General features: G+C 47.4%; 2 protein-coding genes across 2 annotated transcripts; one reads left to right on the top strand and one right to left on the bottom strand.

The window, feature by feature from the left end:
- The first annotated feature begins 1,059 nt into the window (after positions 1-1,059).
- Positions 1,060-9,725, top strand: spred3 (sprouty related EVH1 domain containing 3). Its single transcript, XM_058080355.1, has 6 exons — positions 1,060-1,253; positions 2,175-2,340; positions 2,477-2,645; positions 2,714-2,775; positions 5,022-5,174; positions 5,533-9,725. The coding sequence occupies exons 1-6, from the start codon at positions 1,243-1,245 to the stop codon at positions 6,538-6,540; spliced, it is 1,569 nt and encodes a 522-aa protein (XP_057936338.1). The 5' UTR covers positions 1,060-1,242; the 3' UTR covers positions 6,541-9,725.
- Positions 7,229-19,721, bottom strand: dhx34 (DEAH (Asp-Glu-Ala-His) box polypeptide 34). Its single transcript, XM_058080354.1, has 16 exons — positions 18,783-19,721; positions 18,257-18,568; positions 17,905-18,159; positions 17,732-17,834; positions 15,984-16,201; positions 15,735-15,909; positions 15,460-15,653; positions 15,051-15,152; positions 14,701-14,979; positions 14,453-14,626; positions 14,276-14,381; positions 12,181-12,287; positions 11,839-12,087; positions 11,581-11,772; positions 10,983-11,121; positions 7,229-9,978 (listed from the first exon to the last, which is right to left on the bottom strand). Exons 1-16 carry the CDS (start codon positions 19,464-19,466, stop codon positions 9,830-9,832), a joined length of 3,438 nt encoding a protein of 1,145 aa, XP_057936337.1. The 5' UTR covers positions 19,467-19,721; the 3' UTR covers positions 7,229-9,829.
- Between the last annotated feature and the right edge of the window lie 404 nt (positions 19,722-20,125).

Below are 20,125 nucleotides of genomic sequence, written 5' to 3' on the forward strand. Positions count from 1 at the left end.
CCCGCAAAAAAACTGTAATGACCACATTAGCCGTTACCCACGCTGTAGAAAACCTAATGCTAAAGTTACTTACCATTGAGAGATGTCTTGAAGTAACCTCTTTCCTTGAGAAACCTCGGACCACCCAGTCTTTACTTCTGGATCTGATTTGGGATCAACACATGGCTATATGTTAAAAGCCCACATTTTCATTCATTCATTCATTCATTCATTCATTTTCTACCACATATCCTCACGAGGGTCGGGGGTGCTGGAGCCTATCCCAGCTGTCTTCCAGCGAGAGACAGGGTACACCCTGGACTGGTCTATAATGTTGGGGTGGACAGCTAGCAGACAACACCGGAAGTGTGACCAACCACAGTGGAGTGGGCATGCCTGGAGGCGGGCTGTGGGTGGAATAAATTAAAACAGACGTTTTTTGCGGGAACCACGAAATCCAAGGAAATCCAGCTGGAATAGGTGCAGATTCTGGAAGATCTAGAAAGCTTTCTGTGCTGGTTATGAATACAAAGTGAAGGACCCAAAAATGTGCATAGCAGGTCCCCTTTAATTATGGGAATGTAAAGTAAGGATGAAAAAGCCACCTGGTAGTAACTCCAGTATTGCTAGTTTCATACTTCATGCTACTTGTGCATGAAGGTCCATTTTTCTGCACTTAAGGGAGGGGGGGGTGCTTGCTGGTTGCTCTCCGTGGTGCTGAAAGCAACCTCGTGCTTTTTTTTGACAGCAGCAGTCACATGCTCAAGAGGAAGGCGGGAAAAAGCCTTAAAACGATGCAGGGATATTTCCGTTGCATACAACGCACACTACATTCCCATCACATGGCCGCGCCGCGTGTACGAGCCTGTCAATGATTAGCGCAGGTAGAGAGAGGATGCGATGCGAGCGAGGACGGTGACGACGGCGGGAGGGGAGGGGGCGGGGGGAGGGATGGAGGGAGGGAGGATGCTGCCAGCGGAAAATGGCTGCTGCAACCTCGAGCCTGTCCTGATCCACCGAGACGACACCGAGGTGGGCTGAGCCAGGCCGAGCCGAGCCGGGCCGGGCCGGGTCGGGCGAGGGGGGGACTGAGACGAAGACGACGAGGAGGAGGAGGAGGAGGAGGAGAGAGCGGGGCGAGAGGAGCGCGGATGCGGGGAGAATGTGAGCCACATCGGCGTGCGTTTGCTGACAGGAGGCTGACAAGAGAGCGAGGTGAGCCCGGGGTGGGCTCCTGCTGCAAGCGGCGGGCGACGGCCAGCCATGGAGGGCGAGTAAGTCCTGACATTTTATTCTCCTCCCCGTCACCATCATCACTAACATGCACGCCAGCAGTGATGGACGCTGACCAGCCAGTGGTGCACCATCACCACCATCATCAACGTTAAAGCCTCCTAACACGTGACTGCTCCATTAATAACATTAAACGTCATGAAAGCGCAGCAGCGGCGGCGGCAGATGAGCTACGTGAACCGCAATCTGCTGTGGCAAATGCATGTATGTGTTCAAAAAAAGACAAAATATGGCGAGTTAGGAGGAGGGGAGGGGGGAGGAAGTGGGGGGGCAGCATCGCGCCATTCAAGACGAGGCGTCGTGATTTTTATCAACGTGTCTCAGGCTTTCATTATGATTTTTTAAAGGCAAACTTTATGAATGAAATGTGATTTTTTTTCCTCCCTCTTCAGCCCTCCTCCTTCCTTTTCTCCCTCATAGGACCCCCCCTCCCCCCCATCAACCCACCCTCCCTGCTTCATCCTCACCCACTTACGCGTCTTCATCCCATTGCGTTATTATATTTGTCGTTGGAACCAAAGTGTGCTCATGTGAGGCCATCGAACCCCGCCTGGTTCCATCCCATTCATAAAAAACAACATATATGTCTGCTGGTGTTAATGGGGCGGGATGGAGAGAGAGAGAAGGCGGGAGGGAGGGGGGGGGGGACGTCGTCTGGTGGAATTATCGCGATGTTTGAGTGTGCACATTGGCCAAAACGTGCACGCGAATGGACGGGCGCGTTCATTGATGTGTGGGAACGGCTCATTCTTCCTCCTCCTCCTCTTCTGTTTAATCTCTTCTCTTTTTTTCCCCTCACACCAAGCGAGGATGTTTTTTTTTTTTCTTCCACGCACGTTGATCCACCCCCTCACGCACGCTAACGTGGTTCTCCTTTTTCTTCATCTTCCTTCCCGCGCCAGCGTGCGTGTTCGCGCGGTGGTGATGACACGTGACGACTCCAGCGGCGGTTGGGTGCCACTCGGGGGTGGCGGCCTCAGTCACGTGGTCATATGCAAGGGGCGGAGCAACAACGGCCGGGGGCGGAGAGAGCACGTCATACGCGGGGAGCGGCTGCGAGACCGGGCGGTGAGTGGAAGAAAATGTCTGGGTGGTTTTACTTACTTGGGGGTGGCAGGGATGGGCGGGAGGTGGGGGGTCACGATAGCACCGCTACTTGTCAACTCACTCCCGGTGCGGCACGGGGGTCTCGTTGTGTCTCCAGCCGGTACTGGAGTGCGCCGTCCAGAGGGGGCTGGTCTACAACAAGGTCAACCCCATCTTTCATCACTGGCGAGTGGACGAACGCAAGTTTGGCCTCACCTTCCAGAGTCCCGCTGATGCCATCTCCTTTGAGAAGGGTCTGCAGGCCATCCTGGACAAGCTGGACCGAGGTGCGCAGGAAAATCTCTTGTGGAGTACAAGTAGGACGGCCTAAATGTTCCCCTCTGATGTCTTTCAGGCTCCGACTCGCCTTCGTCGTCCACGCCGGAGGAGGCAGACACTGAAGATGACGGCCAAGCTGTGAGTGCACCTGTTTGTGATTCAACCTAGTGGTCAGTTTCCGTCCCGGTCTCTTGGCCTCGAGGGAAACTGTACCACTTCCAGTGGTAAAGTCAAGTGGAAAAGTCAATGTACAAAAGGTAACGGCCCAGCAACACGGTTTTGGATCTTGAAACGGGAGTGTGCCAGGAGTCTCAGGCCGTGGTCCCCACAACTCCAATATAACCATTGGTCATTTTTAAGGTAAAAAAAGACACCAAGATGTTTCCAAACTGTAAAAATATCAAGGGTATAAAAGTCATAGTCATAGTCCAGCATAATGGATGGGGTATACAAGTAGAATATTCAAAGCTAGCAACCCAGGGACCAGGTTTTGGACCTAAAATGAAACACAAGAGAGTCACTAACTGACCCTTAAAGTGGATCTATATATACTTTCCCCACTTTTCTGACTTATTAATGTAGTTAGAATGATGTGTTCTCGTGTTAAACGATGCCAAAGTTTCAGATAAAGAGATTTGTGCATTTGGAAGTGAGCCCTGAAAGAAGTTTGGGATGGCTCAAAACGCTCGGTTTCAAAAGGCGTGGTAAAACTGACCCTTTGTGATGTCACAGAGCGACATACTTCCTTATATATAATCTCTCTGCCTTTCCCCCAAGTGCTGCTCCGCTGTTTACTTGCTGGCAATGCCTTGAAAGGGAAAGCCACATTTGTTTACAATTCCTAAAGATTCCACCATCAGGAACAAGTGGTTGGAGTTCCTGATTCCCTACCAGAAAAAGAAATGCATTTTAATCTGTCAATGGACTTTCAGACTGGACTGTTTTGTGAACATGGGACAGTATCCAGCTGGACTAGCCCATAAACGCCTTTCCAACGTTACTTGGTCGTGTAGAAAAGTCAGAAGAGCACGTAACAGTTTATCCGTGTCCTAACTGTGTTTATTTTGTGTAAGTCACCAAGCAAAAGCGCTTGTCTGTGTAGCATTATAGCATACAGGAAGCTGGGTTGCTAATAGCCTTTTCCCACCACAGTTAGTGGCTCTAACCTGACTTACACACTGGGAGTCCCACAAAACACATTTCACGTGACTGATGCTGTAGAAAACCTAACACTAAAATGCTAAAGCTACTTACCATTGAGAGATGGCTTGAAGTAACCTCTTTTCTTGAGAAACTTTGGACTGTCCAGTTTCTACTTCCAGGTCAGGTTCAGGATCCCACACACATACAGTATGGCTGTGTGTTAAAAGCAGACATTTCAAAAAGATAAATCAACGTTTATTATCAACTCTTATTATATATATAAGTTAGCGGCACAAACCGGAACTCTTTCTATGCACTCGGGAGCGTGACCAACCACAGAAGAGTGGCTGGTGCCCGGGTGGAATACATTCAAACAGACCGTTTTCACAGGAACCACAAAATCCAAAGAAATACAGCTGAATAGGTGCAGATTCTGGAAGAACATTCTGTGCTGGTTATTGTGTGTAGCTGCTCTATAGGAGTCCACAACTCAATGTAAAGGGCAGAAAAATGAGCAGAATATGTCCTCTTTCAGGTAATCGGTGGCTAAATACGAGACTCTAAGGTAACTGTTCCCATGTCCAAAAAGACACTGGTATGTTCCCAAACTTTACCTCATTTTACCCCTAAAGGTACAACAAGAATCAATGCCTATCCCGGTACAACTACATTATGTAGCATCGCAAGTAAAAACGTTGACCTTTTCGAGGTACAACACGTTCACAAAAACAGTCAAATGTTAATGGTGTTGAAGTAAAACATTCAAAAGAAATCAACTCAGGGACAGGGTTTAAGACCTTGTACAATTGAAAAGAGGACTACTAGGTGTCAAGTCTTTGTTAATGTACCGCAGAGGGCTAAATATTGGACTCCGGTGGTACCGTTTTGACTTGTTTCATGGCTAAAAAACCAATGGGTATGTTCAAAAAATATGTTCAAAACCGTAAAAACCCATAAAAAGGAACAAGCAGCAACAAGTCAGTTCATATCCTGGTATAACTACACTTAAGTATTCCATGTACAAAAGGCAGCAACCCGGAGACAGGGTTTTGGATCTTGTACTAGGACACTACTAGGAGTACTAGGAGTACTAGGAGTCTATCCCGACCAAACACAGGGCCGTGGCACCAACAAGGAACAGACATGTTCCCAAACTGTCATATGGTACGGTACAACAAGCCATTGAATGCCTGAGATTGTGGACTGTCGAATCACGGTTAATGATCTGCGGCCTCTGCCAGTCCCATACAGGAAGTGAGTCGTCATCCAACAGCAGGAAGGAGATGCTCCCCAAACCCATCACCATAGTGACTAGCGAGTCATCCGCCACCTGCTTCGTGCGGACTGAGGAGTTCAGTTTCGGATCCGGCGGAACCACGCAGACGCCTGCTCAGGTGCGATAATGTTTGAGTGGTCAAAGTCGGGTTTGGATTGGTTGGCTGGTGCCCCAACGAAGGGGGCTAAAAAGGGGTATTGTTTAAATGGCGACTTTCGCTGCATTTGCCGCTTTTGACAATAGAAGTACAAAGAAATCTTGCCCAGTACTGAAATGAGCATGGTGGGAACCGATTTAAGGGTCGGGATCTGTCTTGTATGAGTCCTTCCCACGTTAAAGTCTTTAGTCCGCTTGTTCAGGAAGTCAAATTAAGATGAAAGTGACCTCTGCTTGGATGAAATTTGAGATGTGAAATAAAAGTCGGGCTCAGCGGGACATGCCGTTCCTGACTCTGTAACTCTACACCGTCTCTGCAGATCCACACCAGGCCGGGACAGCACCAGCTCTCGCAAATGACCACCCCGGCAAATGTTTTGAACACCCCAGCGCCACCACCCCCACCACCTGCTCCACCATCCCCTCCAGCGGGCCCCCCGACCTCGTCGCCTCTGTCCCCCCTCTCGCCCACCATCTCCTTGTTGGAAGAGGGGGACCTACGCAGCGTAGATCCCTGCAAGGACCTGTGGGGGTCCAGAGGGTACGAGGACTATCGGAGAGCCGGAGCCACCAGGACTATGGTCGGTGGGCTGACCGGGGGCGTGGTGGTGGGCGGTGGGGTAAGTCACCAGGACAAGTCAGAGCTGTGCGTGGTCCGCTTTGAGAAGGAGCTGTCCAGTGTGGGGACGGCCGGCTGCGACGTCACCGTAAGTTTGGACAGCAAGGCCGCCCAGCGTCTGTCCTCATCCTCGCCCACCTGCATGTCCATCCCCAATGCTGTGTCCGGCGTGTCCTCAGGGGCCGGCTCCCCCCAGGAGACCGGCAAAGGCTCCCCGTCGCCCTGCTGCATACACACTTCCCTGGCAACGCCTCGATCGCGGACTCGTAAAAGGGGAGGAGGGTCCGGAGTGGACTCAGGGGCCATCTCCCCCGATGACGACAGCCCATGTCCTCAGGCGTCATCATCGTGCTCGTCCCGCTGTGTGTACTGCCGCTCTGTGTTCAGCGCCTCGGAAAACGGGCGGGGCCGCTGCAGGGATGCCCCGGACCCGGCCCTGCACTGCCTGCGCCAGTGGACCTGTGTGTGGTGTGCAGAGAGCCTGCTCTACCACTGCATGTCGGACTCTGAGGGGGAGTTCTGGGAGCCGTGCTCGTGTGATGACTCCATGGGGGGCAACCCGCACCCCCTCTGCTGTGCCCGCTGGTTGGCCCTCGTGGCCCTGTCGCTCTTCGTGCCCTGCATGTGCTGCTACCTGCCTCTGCGCGCCTGCCTGCGCTGCGGTGAGAGGTGTGGCTGCTGCGGGGGGAAGCACAAGGCGGTCCGATGAGACCAGGCTCGGGCCGGGAGGGCTCTCTCAGAGAGGGGCGGAGCCTGGAAGACCCTCCGAAGCCCTCACAGCCTTCCAACTGCATTCCGCTCTTTCTCTTTTCAACCCGGGGCCTTCTGGACTTGTCCACGCCCGTTGAAGAGGCTCCAGGACCAGGTTCTGTGGCACCGCATGGAGCCTTCATTGTGGATTCCCCGCTAATGTAGAGTTAGCGAGCAGAGACTTCATGCAAAGAACGAGGGTGGGTAACCATGATGTGTTTGAAATGTCCGTTTAGAAAGAAAAAGACAAAAAAAGAGATTGTTGAGGTGATTTTAATTGGTCTATTTTACTACATGTCAGACACACGCTACCACACACTCACTGGAGGGGAAAACGTTAACTGTTTAGTGTTAGCCTGCGTCATCCGTGGTCAGATGAGCAGACATCACCCTTTACCTCCAAACTTTACCTCACGCGCCGCCCCGCCACACGTCCGCTAGCTAAAGGAGGGACGAGAGAGAGCGGCCTCGGAGACTACGTCTCCACCAAACGCAAAGGGACAATTATCAGTAAGGGAAGTTGCAATGACAACCACTAGACTTGACGTGATGGTGCTTTGTAACTGTAGGGAAGTTCAAGGAATGGAGAATTAACAACTTCACATCCTTTCATCACCCCCCCCCCCACACCCCCATCACAACCCCCAAAGAAAAACAAATCTGACTAACTAATCTATGGAGGAAAGTGCAATGAACAATGTATTTAAAGAGTATTTTTGTATGTCAACGTTAGGCTCATCTAAGGTGATGACTAAGTGAATGCTGTTGTCTTACTGGGAGCAGGAGCAAAGCGCAACATTAGGTACGCCTGCCCAATCTAATGTCATCTGAAACGAAAGATATTCATCTTTAAAAGTGAGCATCATCATCTTCCATACAGCTGTGGCTACACATTCTGCAGGCGTACCCGACAAAGCGGCTGGCAAATAGAGGCGGTGGCGGCGGCAGCGTGCTCGTGGGGAAACGTGAACTAGAAAGCGAAAGAGACTTAAAGCTGCTGCTTTAAATTTCAAATCCTCCCTCCTGAGGATTTTTTTTTTTAAACCGCCACCCTTCACATTTTGCTGAGTCGTAACATTCCTGGCTATTCTTGCGTGATGATTTTCTGTTTTTAATGGCAAACACGGTTTTTGTTGTTGGAATCGGAATCCTTCAACCGCCCCGTCTTAAGTATAGCTTAATAACAACAAAATTCAAGACTTTTCGCCGGCTCCTCCCCAAAATACAACAGAGCCATGACCTGTCAAAAGTTTGGAGACATTTTTCGATGCTTTTCAATGAGAAAGCGTCTCCAATGGTTTGACTGGTAGTGTATATTTACTGTAGGGTTCAGATCAGTTAATATCTGCGCTAGCTTCTTTAACAACACGACATCATAGCGTAATATGTAATAAGAAGACCAAGCAGGACCAGTGTTGCCAAGCTAACAACTTTGTTGCAATTCGGTAATCCCTAGTTTATCACGGGCAATTGGTTCCAGATCCACCTGCAAATTTCCGTGAATATCAATAAACAGAATATTTCCAAAGTTAGAGCATAGAAAACCTGTTTATGGCGTTCTAAATACAGGTTTTAACATTATTAGAGCCCTGTAGTCATGAAATAACACCCCTACAGTCACTTTTCACTCATTATTATTTTTTTTACATCACATTGTGCAGGCTACAGGACCACTGCATGGACAAATCTAACTAGTTATCCTCTCCAATTGACTTATTATAAAGTCTTTCAAATGGGGTTGGGGAAGAAGGACCACTTCCACACAGAATGAGAGGAGAAACCTTGTTTTCAGCTCGATAACAGCCACGGCGTGCCCGTCTCAGGCATGTCGGCTAGGGCTCGGCTGACTCAGTAGCCAGTCTCCATGCAGTGTGAACAGTACTGTCACCAAACCTCATGTCTAAGATGACTGATGCTTAGTGACAATACTACTACATATAATTTGTCTTTCAATATTTTTGACTCATAATAGGCCATAGTCCCCCACAAAACAGCCATAATAATAATGATATTATTATTATTATAACGAGGGAGATGTTCCAACCGTGATATAACAAGGGATGACTGTATTTAGCGAGTAATCCGACCTCTATGGATTTTTTGTAGTCGTGAGTGCTCCTGCGGCCCCCGTCCCATCTAAAAGCACTCACAGTCAGCTCCGTCTTGTTTGTAACATTGACAAAAAATTAAGAAATGTGCATAACCTTTTATGCAAATTTGCATATGTATCCCCACGACTGCCACAAATAGATTGCAGCCCTGTAGGGAAACACAGGATTATATGATAAAAATGTAATCCCCCGTCCCGTACTTTAAAAATGGCATTTTTTTGTACAACCAATTACATTCTGACATGTAAGTTGCAAGATAACGTCTAGCTCCACCCTCCGCAAGAGAGTTCTCTCGCCAAATTGTGAGCCGCCGTGGCATTGGATGGAATCCTAACATGAACGAACCAGACAAGGTTAAAGATGGACACGTGAAGGAAGTTATGATTCAAGTCCGTTTTCCTCTCAGTATCGTGTCCAATTAGGCCACGCCCCCCCCCCCCAACTCTACCATCACGAGGTTGTTCCAGGAATCGAAAACTGCCATTCCCCATCCTCGCGCTCCTAACACACACACACACACGTGCGCACACACACACACACACACACGCTGACTTGAAGATGCAGATGGACCAAAGCAGTAAAGCCATCGTGCACACGTTTGTTACTTCCTTCCTTCCTTCCTTCCTTGCGCTCCGCTGATGGTGTTCCAGGCCCCCCCACCCCTCCCCCATTCTTCTTACATCTTAATAAATGTGCCTTTTTATTTGAGTAATCAATCCCTTTTTGATTTTCAAGTAACTCTGTATTCACTACTTTTTCATTTCTGCCAATGTGCATATTTTCAAATGTACGTATTTATTATTATGATTATGAGTTTCAAAGTAATTAATGAGATATGACCTGTTTATTTATTTATAAAGATATTTATTCTGATGATCTTTATTTTGGTGTTATTTTGGTTAGTTTTTTTTCCCTTGAGGCAGGTTTTTAAATCTTCCGTGCTGTCTTACTTCTGACTTTGTGCCAATGTGCTGCTTTGAGGTGTTACATATCGTGGGTTTGTATCATTATTAAACCCTCTCTCTATATTTTATACACTGCTGTCATTTTTGCGCTTATGGGAGGAGGGAAGTGTCAGGCTATATGACAAAAATAATGCTTTATTGCGAGACTGGTAATCATAATAATAAGAGTGGTTTACTTAGCAGAGTACATGTGCTGCCTTTTGTGCTTGAGGATCTCCGTGGACGTGAGGATCAGGTCTTCGTTGCAGACGTCGCAGTGGTAAACTCTGCTTAGGCTGGAACGGGAGGACGACGACGAGACTGGCTTTCCGCCATCTTCCCCTAAAAATACCAACCAAAACAATCAAGTCAAAATATGAGGGAAAAGTCGTATTCATTCATTCATTCATTTTCTACCGCTTTTTCCTCACGAGGGTCGCGGGGGGTGCTGGAGCCTATCCCAGCTGTCTTCGGGCGTAAGGCGAGGTACACCCTGGACTGGTGGCCAGCCAATCACAGGGCACATATAGACAAACAACCATTCACACTCACATTCATACCTATGGACAATTTGGAGTCGCCAATTAACCTAGCATGTTTTTTGGAATGTGGGAGGAAACCGGAGTACCCGGAGAAAACCCACGCATGCACGGGGAGAACATGCAAACTCCACACAGAGATGCCCGAGGGTGGAATTGAACCCTGGTCTCCTAGCTGTGAGGTCTGCGCGCTAACCACTAGACCACCGTGCCGCCCTATTTTATTATATTTTAAGGAAAAATGATTCTACATTTTACTCCGGTTTCCTCCCACATTCCAAAAACATGCTAGGTTAATTGGCGACTCCAAATTGTCCATAGGTATGAATGTGAGTGTGAATGGTTGTTTGTCTATATGTGCCCTGTGATTGGCTGGCAACCAGTCCAGGGTGTACCCTGCCTCTTGCCCGAAGACACCTGGGATAGTCTCCAGCACCCCCGCGACCCTCGTGAGGAAAAGCGGTAGAAAATGAATGAATTAATTAATGATGGCATTTTTGTACGATGGAGTTGATTATTATTGTAGCTGGCTTTTTTGTGCAAAATTAGGTTGGGGGAAAATTTATAATATCAGATTAAAGTCAAAATAATAAAAAATAATAATAATAAAAAAAAAATAACTTATTATTATTAACTTAAAATATTTGGATCAATATTCATACTTTGAAAATGCAACTACAAAAATGGGGGGAAAGAGCCAAGACGAAATTTTTCACTATGTTAGAAAGTTAGGACACCCTTGACGTAAGATAAAGCATGTGTGCTGACGCCGAGACAAGACATCAGAAAAAAATAGAGGCTCCCCACCTTCGTCCTGCTGTTCTCCTGCCGGCCTGCAGGTGGTCTCATGCTGCATGCGCTCCAGAGGGGTCAGTGGCATGTGGAGGTCACAGTGAGGACAGTTCCAGAAGGTCCGCAGGCACTCGCTGTACAGGTCCCTGGAGTCCTGGAAACGCCAGCATCACACTTGATTGACTTTTTATACTCCCTTTACTGATAACGCTGGAACCATGTGGAAATAATCTGTTCCGGGGTCAAACTGTGGCCAAACTTTTTCCAAGATACTGTTTCCCATACGTTTGTTTACCAACAGAGATACATTTGGCGCTTGGTCATAAACACATTCTAACGGGAACATCTGTGAACGCAGTCCGTCGTTCCAACTCCATACAATAGAGGGCACCATAACTCTGCTTCATGACACAATGCACACTCTGGTGTGCCAGAGAATAATAACATGTAGCAGGAGAGATCCGTGTTGCCAACTTAACGAGTTGGACAATACAAAACAAGCTTTGGCTAAAAATGGCCCCCAGCCCACACTTTGGACACCCCTGCTCCACCATTTTCACATTTTCTGCTGAAACTTGAGGAGGGGCATTACATGTGTGATCAGTCCACTCACGGCCAAACAGTTGTAGGTGAAGAAGCTGGTGACACGCAGGCCTCCCTTCACAGGGTCAGGCTTGGCTTCAGTACCCGGAAACAGCGGGTTGACGGCCGCCGCTGTGCCGAGACACGCATCCGACTCGGCCTGAGGTCCGACGTACAGGTTCTGGGTCTGGAGGGCGGAGAGCCTCTGCAGGCTGTAGCTGATCTGAAGATGACAAACATAAAAAGCTCGGCATCGTTTAAACAGGAAGCATCCAGTCTGCGTTGATACCTCGTTGTAGAGCAGGAAGCGGACCAGACGCTCGCCTAGCTTGCCCGTGGCTTTGTGAGACACGCCGGTGGGGCTCTGCCCCAGCTGGGCCAGCAGGAGGCGCTCCCATTCAGCCCTGAGATTGAGAGCGTTGGAGAGCACCTTGAGAGCCTCCTCCGGCTCCTTCAGCTGCAGCTCCAGCCAGCCGTCCACCACCAGCCGGGAGCAGTCAGCGTTGGTGTCCACCGTGTTGGCCACCAGCAGCAGAGCCTGGGGGGGGGGGGGGGGGGGGGGGGGGGGACATCGGACGTCACAACACGCTCGACTTCCTCTTTGCTGTCCTCCTGACATGATGGGACTCACCTGCAGCGCAGGAACACGCACGCAGTTGGAGAGGTAGGGCCTGTTGGTCTCCAGCAAGGTGACGAAGGCCAGCAGCTGATGTTTGCTGCTGTCTCGTCTGTCTGGTCCTGCATGCGCCACAATGATGAGACACTTTGTAGTACATCACATTGCATACCAGGGCTATCCAATGTGCAGCCCGCGGCTCTTTTTTTATTGGCCCATTGCACATTCTAAATATATCACTTAAGAAAAAAACTAAAAACAACAGCAAAAATGGAATAAAGAATAAAGTCAAAATAAAAATAATAAGAGGAAAAAATAATGAGTTAAAGTCGTAATTTATGATAATAATATTGAGCAAAATTGCAATCATTTTGGTCGCATAAAGTTGACGTTTTTTAAAGCCATTAAATTATGAAAAACAAACAAAACACCTCATGAAGTTGTCATTCTTGCAAAAATACATTGCAGGAAAAGTTGTGATGTTATAAGAATAAAGTCAAAATATTATGGGAATAAAGTAAGGATGTCCGATAATTATCAGTACAGATAATCAGTCACATTGGTATCAGATTGTTTTCCAATCATGAAAAATGCTGTATAAAACATATACAATATGTCTTCATTCCACCACAGGAGAAAAGGCATGTTATGCATATGGGTATCGTCTGATATCGGTATCAGAAAATGAGAGCTGGACAATATCGGTTTTAGTCAAAAAGCCAATATCGGACACCCCTAGAATAAAGTTGTAGTATTAACAGAAAAAGGTTGTATTCTAACGAGACAAAAAGTCACAAAAATGTCTAATATTACGAGGAAACATAGACTTAGTCTCATAAAGAAAAATAAAATATTTTTAAAAGTTGTGATATTATGAAAAACAAAACAGAAATAGAATAAAGAATAAAGTTGTCATTTTGGGAATATTAGTTTGGGGAAACTAAAGGGAACAATGTCTAAATATTACAAAAAGTTTACAAAGGTTGTGAATAAAGTTGAAATATTTGGAGAATCGACCAGTCTATGGGACAGCTGGTGGGGGATAAGTGGCATAGAAAATAGATGGATGGAAGAATGGATATTTGGAAAATGTAACAAACAGCAACAATGAATTAAACAGCTGAAATGCTGTGAGAATAAAGTAATATTTTCAGAAAAAAAACAAGTAATTTTCGTAGCCTAGAGTTGAAATATTAAAGAAAGAAAATGCTATTTTTAAAAAGTTGTTATATTATGAGAAACAAACGAAACTAAAAAACTTTGTCATTTTTGGAACATGAAGCAGGGAAAAAAATTAAATTATAAGGATAAAGTCAAAACATGATGGGAATAAAGTCATAATATTACAAAAAAGACAATGTACAAAGATTATTACATTATCACATTGAAAAAACAACAGTAAAAAAAAGCTTGGCTTTTTCAGCTTCAGTATATGACAAAGCTGAGTTGTTTCTTGTAATACATTCCACTTCCTAGCACAGGGGTCGGCAACCTTTACTATGAAAAGAGCCATTTCACCCACTTGCCCACTAAAGAAAAATAGCCTGGAGCCGCAAAACGTTGTATGTTTAAAACAACATTGGAGGGGAAAAAAAGACGAGTTGGAGTACTCTTGCTAGTACTGGAGATAAACTTTTGTTTTTAAATGAGCTCTAATTTATTTTTTAGAATCGTCAAATAACTCATTAATAATAATTAATAACTCAAATAACTCAAAGTATTACTCATTTCCCTTCATGTTAACCTGTCAGAGAGAACTGGATAGCATCCTGTCTGCTCATTCAGTCACCAGTCAGAACTCAGTCAGGATGCATTCATGGTCTCACACAAAGTTGGATTTTTGTAAACTCATAACAAAGACGTGCATTTTCACCACACGGGTGCTAAAAAATATTCAAGCATTGCAAAGGGAGCCGCAACAAAGAGGCTGGAGAGCCACATGCGGCTCTGGAGCCGCGGGTTGCTGACCCCTGTCCTAGCATATCTACTGTACATGTGTTGCTTAACAAACTGTTTACCAAACTGTGTAGGCGGGAAGCTGACCAACACAGCGGACCAGGTTGTGTATTATTATTTAGTGGTGTTATTTTATTTTGGACATGTTCCTTACCCACGTCCCGGACGTCATCCTGAGGCACATGCAACACCTCAGGGTCGCTGGCAAACACGCTGGTGGGATGGATGACGATTCCATGCTTATTCTTGGTATGGAAAACCTGCGTGTAGATGCAAGATGACGTCATTGCTTGGACAGTTAATGGAATGGCGGCCGGGCGGGCGTGGGAACCTGCTCGGTGTCCTTGCGGGTGGCGTTGTGCTCGTCCGGCAGAGCCAGCTGCGGGTAGAGCCCCCGACACAGCAGCAGCTTGAGGAGCGCTTGTTGGCGGGACGACAGGTCCTGACTGGCACTGACTGCGTCACGAAGCTCCGACACGTTGTGACGCAGCTTGAATTTCACTTCCTGTGGCGGGGGGCACGGGAAAAATGTGGAATCTTTGCCGCTCACAGGCGAGGTTATATGAAAACCTGTCTCACCTGGATGTCTACGTTGGCGCCAGACTCCTCTTTGGTCTTCTTCCTGCTTCTCCGTCTCCCCGTCTCCTCCGTGTCGGATCCAGAGGAAAACTCTCCTTCCTGGCCCTCTTCCATCCGAAGGACTTTCCGCTTGGTGCCCTCTTGCTGCTCGTGGTCCCTCTTCATCTGATGAAGCTTCCGCCTCTCCTTCAGATGCTCACGACGCTGCTGGCGGTCACCGCCCTCCGAGGCGCCGCCATCATCGTCGCCTTCCAGCAGGCCGTGGCTCCTCAGCAGCTCCTGGTCGACACAAAGGTACAGTATGAAACATGCCGGCCAATCAGAATGCTTCAAGCTCATCAGAGGCTTACCTTGAATTGTCGGCGCAGGTTGACCATCTCGTATAGACGCTGCTCCTCCAGGCCTCGCCTCCGGCACCACTTCCTGGAACCGCCGCCTCGCTCGCCCTTCACCTGTTTAAGCGCAGGTCGTTTCAGTAGGTACGACTGAGTAGAACTCACTTTCTTTACACTGTGGTTGTCGTGGAACCAAAGCCATGTGGTAAAAAGTTCCAGACAAACAATCTGTCCGTGTTTTCCCATCAATTACGGTACATTCCCAACAATTTCACTTCATTTTTGTGGAAAATTGCCATTATTTTTCCAAACCCCAATGGCAACATATTGAGATGTTATTACCTCAAAACTGACATGATGACCTGATTTTGTTCCTAATTAGATAATGCAGGTGTTTTTATATGTTATATTGGTATCCGGATACCTCCACCCAGGCGTTGAAGGTGTTGAGCAGCGTGAAGGGGTCTCCCTGGTTGCAGTGTAGGGGCTGGCGAGCGGTGGTGCAGTCAGGGTTGTGCTGGGAGCTGCGGAGGAATGGTGACTGGACGCTGAGGGCGGCGGCCACCGTCAACACGGGTTCCACCAGGTTGAACAAGGAGCCCAGCACGAGCATCTTCCCTGAGGGACACACACTCAAGTCTCCATCACGTGTGTCCAGGATATTGATCACACCCTAAACTTGACATTCCGGAAGAATACCGATGACGACGTCGACCGGCAGCTGAGCCAGCAGAGTACCGATAGAGGTCAGCTCGCAGCGGTGGTCCAGTGCCCCCTGCTCCTTGAGGTAGGTAATTGCGGTCTGAATGCTGGCAGCGGGAGGAGGATCGATGAAGATGAAAGAAAGCGGATCTCCGAGTCCCATGCTCTTCATCTGCGGGAGCAAAGCGTGTCGGCGGACTCAGGTAAAAAAGGTGCGACCACAGCGCTGCTGTACTCTCCACACACCTGCAGGACCAGCGAGTCCAGCGCCACCCGGTGGATCTCGGGGACGGGGTAGGAAGCAAAGGCATCGTAGTCGGACTCGGCGTAGAGACGGTAGCACACACCGGGACCCGTGCGGCCGGCACGACCTTTCCTTTGCTCTGAGCTGGCTCGGCTGATCCAGAACTCCTGCAGGCGCTGCATCTTGGCCTTGGGGTCAAAACTCATCTCCTTCACCTTGCCTGGGAAAAACACACCACAAAAATACACCACATTTTCATTTTTAAAAGTCAAGTCTTTTTAACTAGTAAAGTAAAAACTATAATAATACTAAGTAAAAACTATAATAATAAATCATGCATATCTATGAACTGGATTTGGTATATTTGGTAATTACTGATAATATAATGATACGACAAGTATGATATCATATAATAATTATTATTATTATTACTATTGCTGCACGGCAGCAACTCCAAATTGTCCATAGGTATGAATGTGAGTGTGAATGGTTGTTTGTCTATATGTGCCCTGTGATTGGCTGGCCACCAGTCCAGGGTGTACACCGCCTCTCGCCCGAAGACAGCTGGGATAGGCTCCAGCACCACCGCGTGAGGATAAGCGGTAGAAAATGAATGAATGAATATGGTGAAATCATTAAGACTGTTGTTTGGTGATTTATTCCGAACAATACTCAAAAACAGCAGATGTTATATAGGTTACATTAATTTCAATATTAATACAATTCATCAATAGGAATTTTATAATAAATAAAAAGTAAATATATAAAAGCAAATAATAAAGTAAATACAAATAAAAAATTGTATACTCTATAATAAAATATATAAAATAAATTAAAAAATAAAACTATGCATTTTTACATTCATAATACTGTTATTGACATTTTATAATATTTAAAGATTCTAATTTTTAATATTCAAACAGCTCACATATAACGTTTACTATACAGGCAATTTTATGATGAAATTAATGAAATGTATTTATGCATTCATCCATTTTCTATGCCGCTTATCCTCACAAGGGTCATGGGCATGCGGGAGCCTTTCCTAGCTGTCTTTGGGCGAGAGGCAGGGTACACTCTGGACTGGTGGCCAGCCAATCACAGGGCACATATAGACAAACAACCATTCACACTCACATTCATACCTATGGACAATTTGGAGTTGCTGCCATGCAGCAATAATAATAACTATTATGATATGATATCATACTTGTCGTATCATTATATTATCAGTAGTACCTATGGATAATTTGGAGTCACCAATTAACCTAGCATGTTTTTGGGAGGAAACCGGAGTACCCGGAGAAAACCCACGCATGCACGGGTAGAACATGCAAACTCCACACAGAGATGCCAAGCGGAAAATCAAACAGAGAATCGAACCCAAGTCTTCCCAATCTCCAGACTGTGTGGCGTACGTGAAAACCTCTCAACCACCGTGCTGCCCGCAATGTATTTATCAATTCATTCATTTTCTACCGCTTATCCTCACGAGGGTCGCGGGGGTGCTGGAGCCTATCCCAGCTGTCTTCGGGCGAGAGGCGGGGTACACCCTGGACTGGTTGCCAGCCAATCACACGGCAGCAATGTATTTATAACATTTAGTATTCAATAACAGTAAGAATACACTCAATGCTTAAAAAAAATAAAATGACTACTACTTGTAACATTGAGTAATGAAAGCTAAATATCCCAAAACAAATCCCATGTGAATGAGTCTAAAAATGTACTAGTGTGTATTTTTTCTTACCCGAGTCGACAACAAAGCGTACTCCATCGATGGTGACTGAGGTCTCGGCGATGTTGGTAGAGATGATACACTTCCTGACGCCGGGTGGCGCTATGTCGAACACCTATCCATGATGTCAGGACACACGTTTAACGGAGCTCCACTATCATGTTTCATAGCTGCACGAGTGCTACCTTGTCCTGCTGAGCCAGGGAAAGCGTGCTGTGCAGCGGCAGCACGATCCAGCGCCGTGTGTGAGTGGCATAAACTTGACACGCCTCCTGGATGGTGCCGATCTCGGCCACGCCGCTGAGAAAAACGAGTAGGTCGCCGCGCTCCTCCGGCGGGTAGCGCTGATCGATGCCCTGCAGGATGCGCAGGTAAGGCCGAGGGTCCATCTTCTCCGAGCGGGACGGCTGCTCCTCCTGGGGGATGGGCTGATAAATCACCTGAGAGGGTCATTTGAAAAGACGAGTCATTATAGATACACAGGTATAGAGGATGATACCGTTTGAGCCCCCTCCCCCATGCCTCTGGTGTGCCCACCTGTATGGGGAAGAGCCTTCCTGGCACCTGCAGCACAGGAGCGCCGCCAAAATAGTCGGAGAAGAGGTTGATGTTGATGGTGGCCGACATGAGGATGAGGCGCAAGTCGGAGCGCTCGGCCAGCAGGGTGCGCAGGACGCCCAACAGGAAGTCACAGTGGAGGTGTCGCTCGTGCACCTCGTCCACAATCAGCACCTGGTACTGCTCCAGCGTCTTCTCCTGCTGGATCTGCCTGAGGAGCAGGCCCTCGGTCAGGAAGATCAGCTTGGTGGCGGTGGTCCGCGTGGTCTCAAAGCGGATCTGGTAGCCCACCTGGCAAAACATTGACTCATGTTTAGACTGGAAATGCAATGACTGAAGAATAACATGAAGAAATGTTATGAATATATATAAATATGCAGTATATAATCATAAAGGTATAGTGTGACAAGTTAAAGTGGAAAAGTGTAATGCTAACCATAGAAAATAAAAAGTTTAACAATGACTATTACAAGTAAAAAAAAGGACTTGGTGGTCCGGGACAAACCTTTGAGCCATACTGGTTGAGACTTTCATAGCTGACCCTCTTGGCCAGGGAAATGCAGGCAATACGCCGGGGCTGGGTGCAGGCTATGTTTGTGAATCCGGCAGAGAGGAGATACTGGGGTACCTGAGTGGACTTCCCGCATCCTGTGTCCCCAGCCACCACCACCACCGGGTGCCGCCTCACCATCTCCACTATGCGGTCTCGGTACTGGTAGATGGGTAGGTTCTTCTGCTCCCGGCGCAGCTTGGCCAGCTTGCTGAAGCTCTGCCTCTGGCTGAAGTCCAGGAAATGCAGGAGTGCCAGCCGGAAGTCTGAGATGTGCTGACGACCTGGACCTGATGGGTCTCGCTTGTGGTTTGGATGAGATCTTCCAAGTCGCTCCTCGATGTCTTTGGTGCACACGGACACGTTGATACGGTAGCGTGCGTCATACTCCTTAGGGAGGTCCAAAGACCCAGACTGGACTCTGCCTCTGCTGTCTTCAGGGCTGGGACCGGGTCCACACATGTCTCTCTTTACCTTAAACCTCTGGAAGCGGTCAAAAAAGGCCCAGAAGTCTTTATGTTCTGGGCTGCCAGCTTGGATGTAGTCGTTCGGGCGGAAGAAGATGTCATCCAGTTGTGCTCGGCAGTGCGGACTGTCCCAGTCCCAAGACCGACTATAGACCCTCCCATTTACATCCATGGTCCTGGTTTCTTTCCGCCGAAAGATACCTTAAACGTGTCGACTGCCTTCACTTCAAATCCTTAAACAGCCGCATAATAACAACAAAGTTCACCTTCATTTTAAAGATGGTTGACATGAGCAAAAACGTCCAGGAGGTTGAATTAATATTATATTTTATCTGAATTAAATATATGTGAAGCAACAATGACGGCTGTACTGCACAGAAGTTGTTTTAACGTGCACGGGAACCATTTACAGTAGGACTAGCTTCCGGTCCGTTCCTAAACACGTCCAACAGACAGAGGTGTCGGAGAAGGGTTCCGAGATAAACCGACATAAACATGACGTACAGGGAGCACGTCATGTTGATAATTGTTGTAATAAAATGTCGAAAATGCAGTGCATAAATCCAACTATATTACACTTATATATGTATTATATATTTATAAAAACTCAAACAATATGTTAGGAAGGTCGAGTAGTTAGCATGCTGGCCACACAGTCAGGAGATGGGGAAAACTTGGGTAGGTCCGATTCTCAGCTTGGCCATCTCTGTGTGGAGTTTGCATGTTCTCCCCGTGCATGCGTGGGTTTTCTCCGGGTACTCCGGTTTCCTCCCACATTACAAAAACATGCTAGGTTAATTAGCGACTCCAAATTGTCCATAGGTATGAATG

This window comes from Doryrhamphus excisus, chromosome 8, assembly GCF_030265055.1.
Source record: "Doryrhamphus excisus isolate RoL2022-K1 chromosome 8, RoL_Dexc_1.0, whole genome shotgun sequence".
Classification (NCBI taxonomy): domain Eukaryota; kingdom Metazoa; phylum Chordata; class Actinopteri; order Syngnathiformes; family Syngnathidae; genus Doryrhamphus; species Doryrhamphus excisus.

Excerpts from the sequence above, each read along its gene's own strand:
- spred3 (XM_058080355.1), top strand. Across the intron at positions 2,341-2,476 it reads AGCGGCTGCGAGACCGGGCG|CCGGTACTGGAGTGCGCCGT; the intron begins GTGAGTGGAAGA and ends TTGTGTCTCCAG. Across the intron at positions 2,776-5,021 it reads CTGAAGATGACGGCCAAGCT|TCCCATACAGGAAGTGAGTC; the intron begins GTGAGTGCACCT and ends GGCCTCTGCCAG.
- dhx34 (XM_058080354.1), bottom strand. The coding sequence starts at position 19,466 with ATGGATGTAAATGGGAGGGTCTATAGTCGGTCTTGGGACTGGGACAGT. Across the intron at positions 18,569-18,782 it reads TCAACCAGTATGGCTCAAAG|GTGGGCTACCAGATCCGCTT; the intron begins GTTTGTCCCGGA and ends ATGTTTTGCCAG. Across the intron at positions 18,160-18,256 it reads GAAGGCTCTTCCCCATACAG|GTGATTTATCAGCCCATCCC; the intron begins GTGGGCACACCA and ends TGACCCTCTCAG.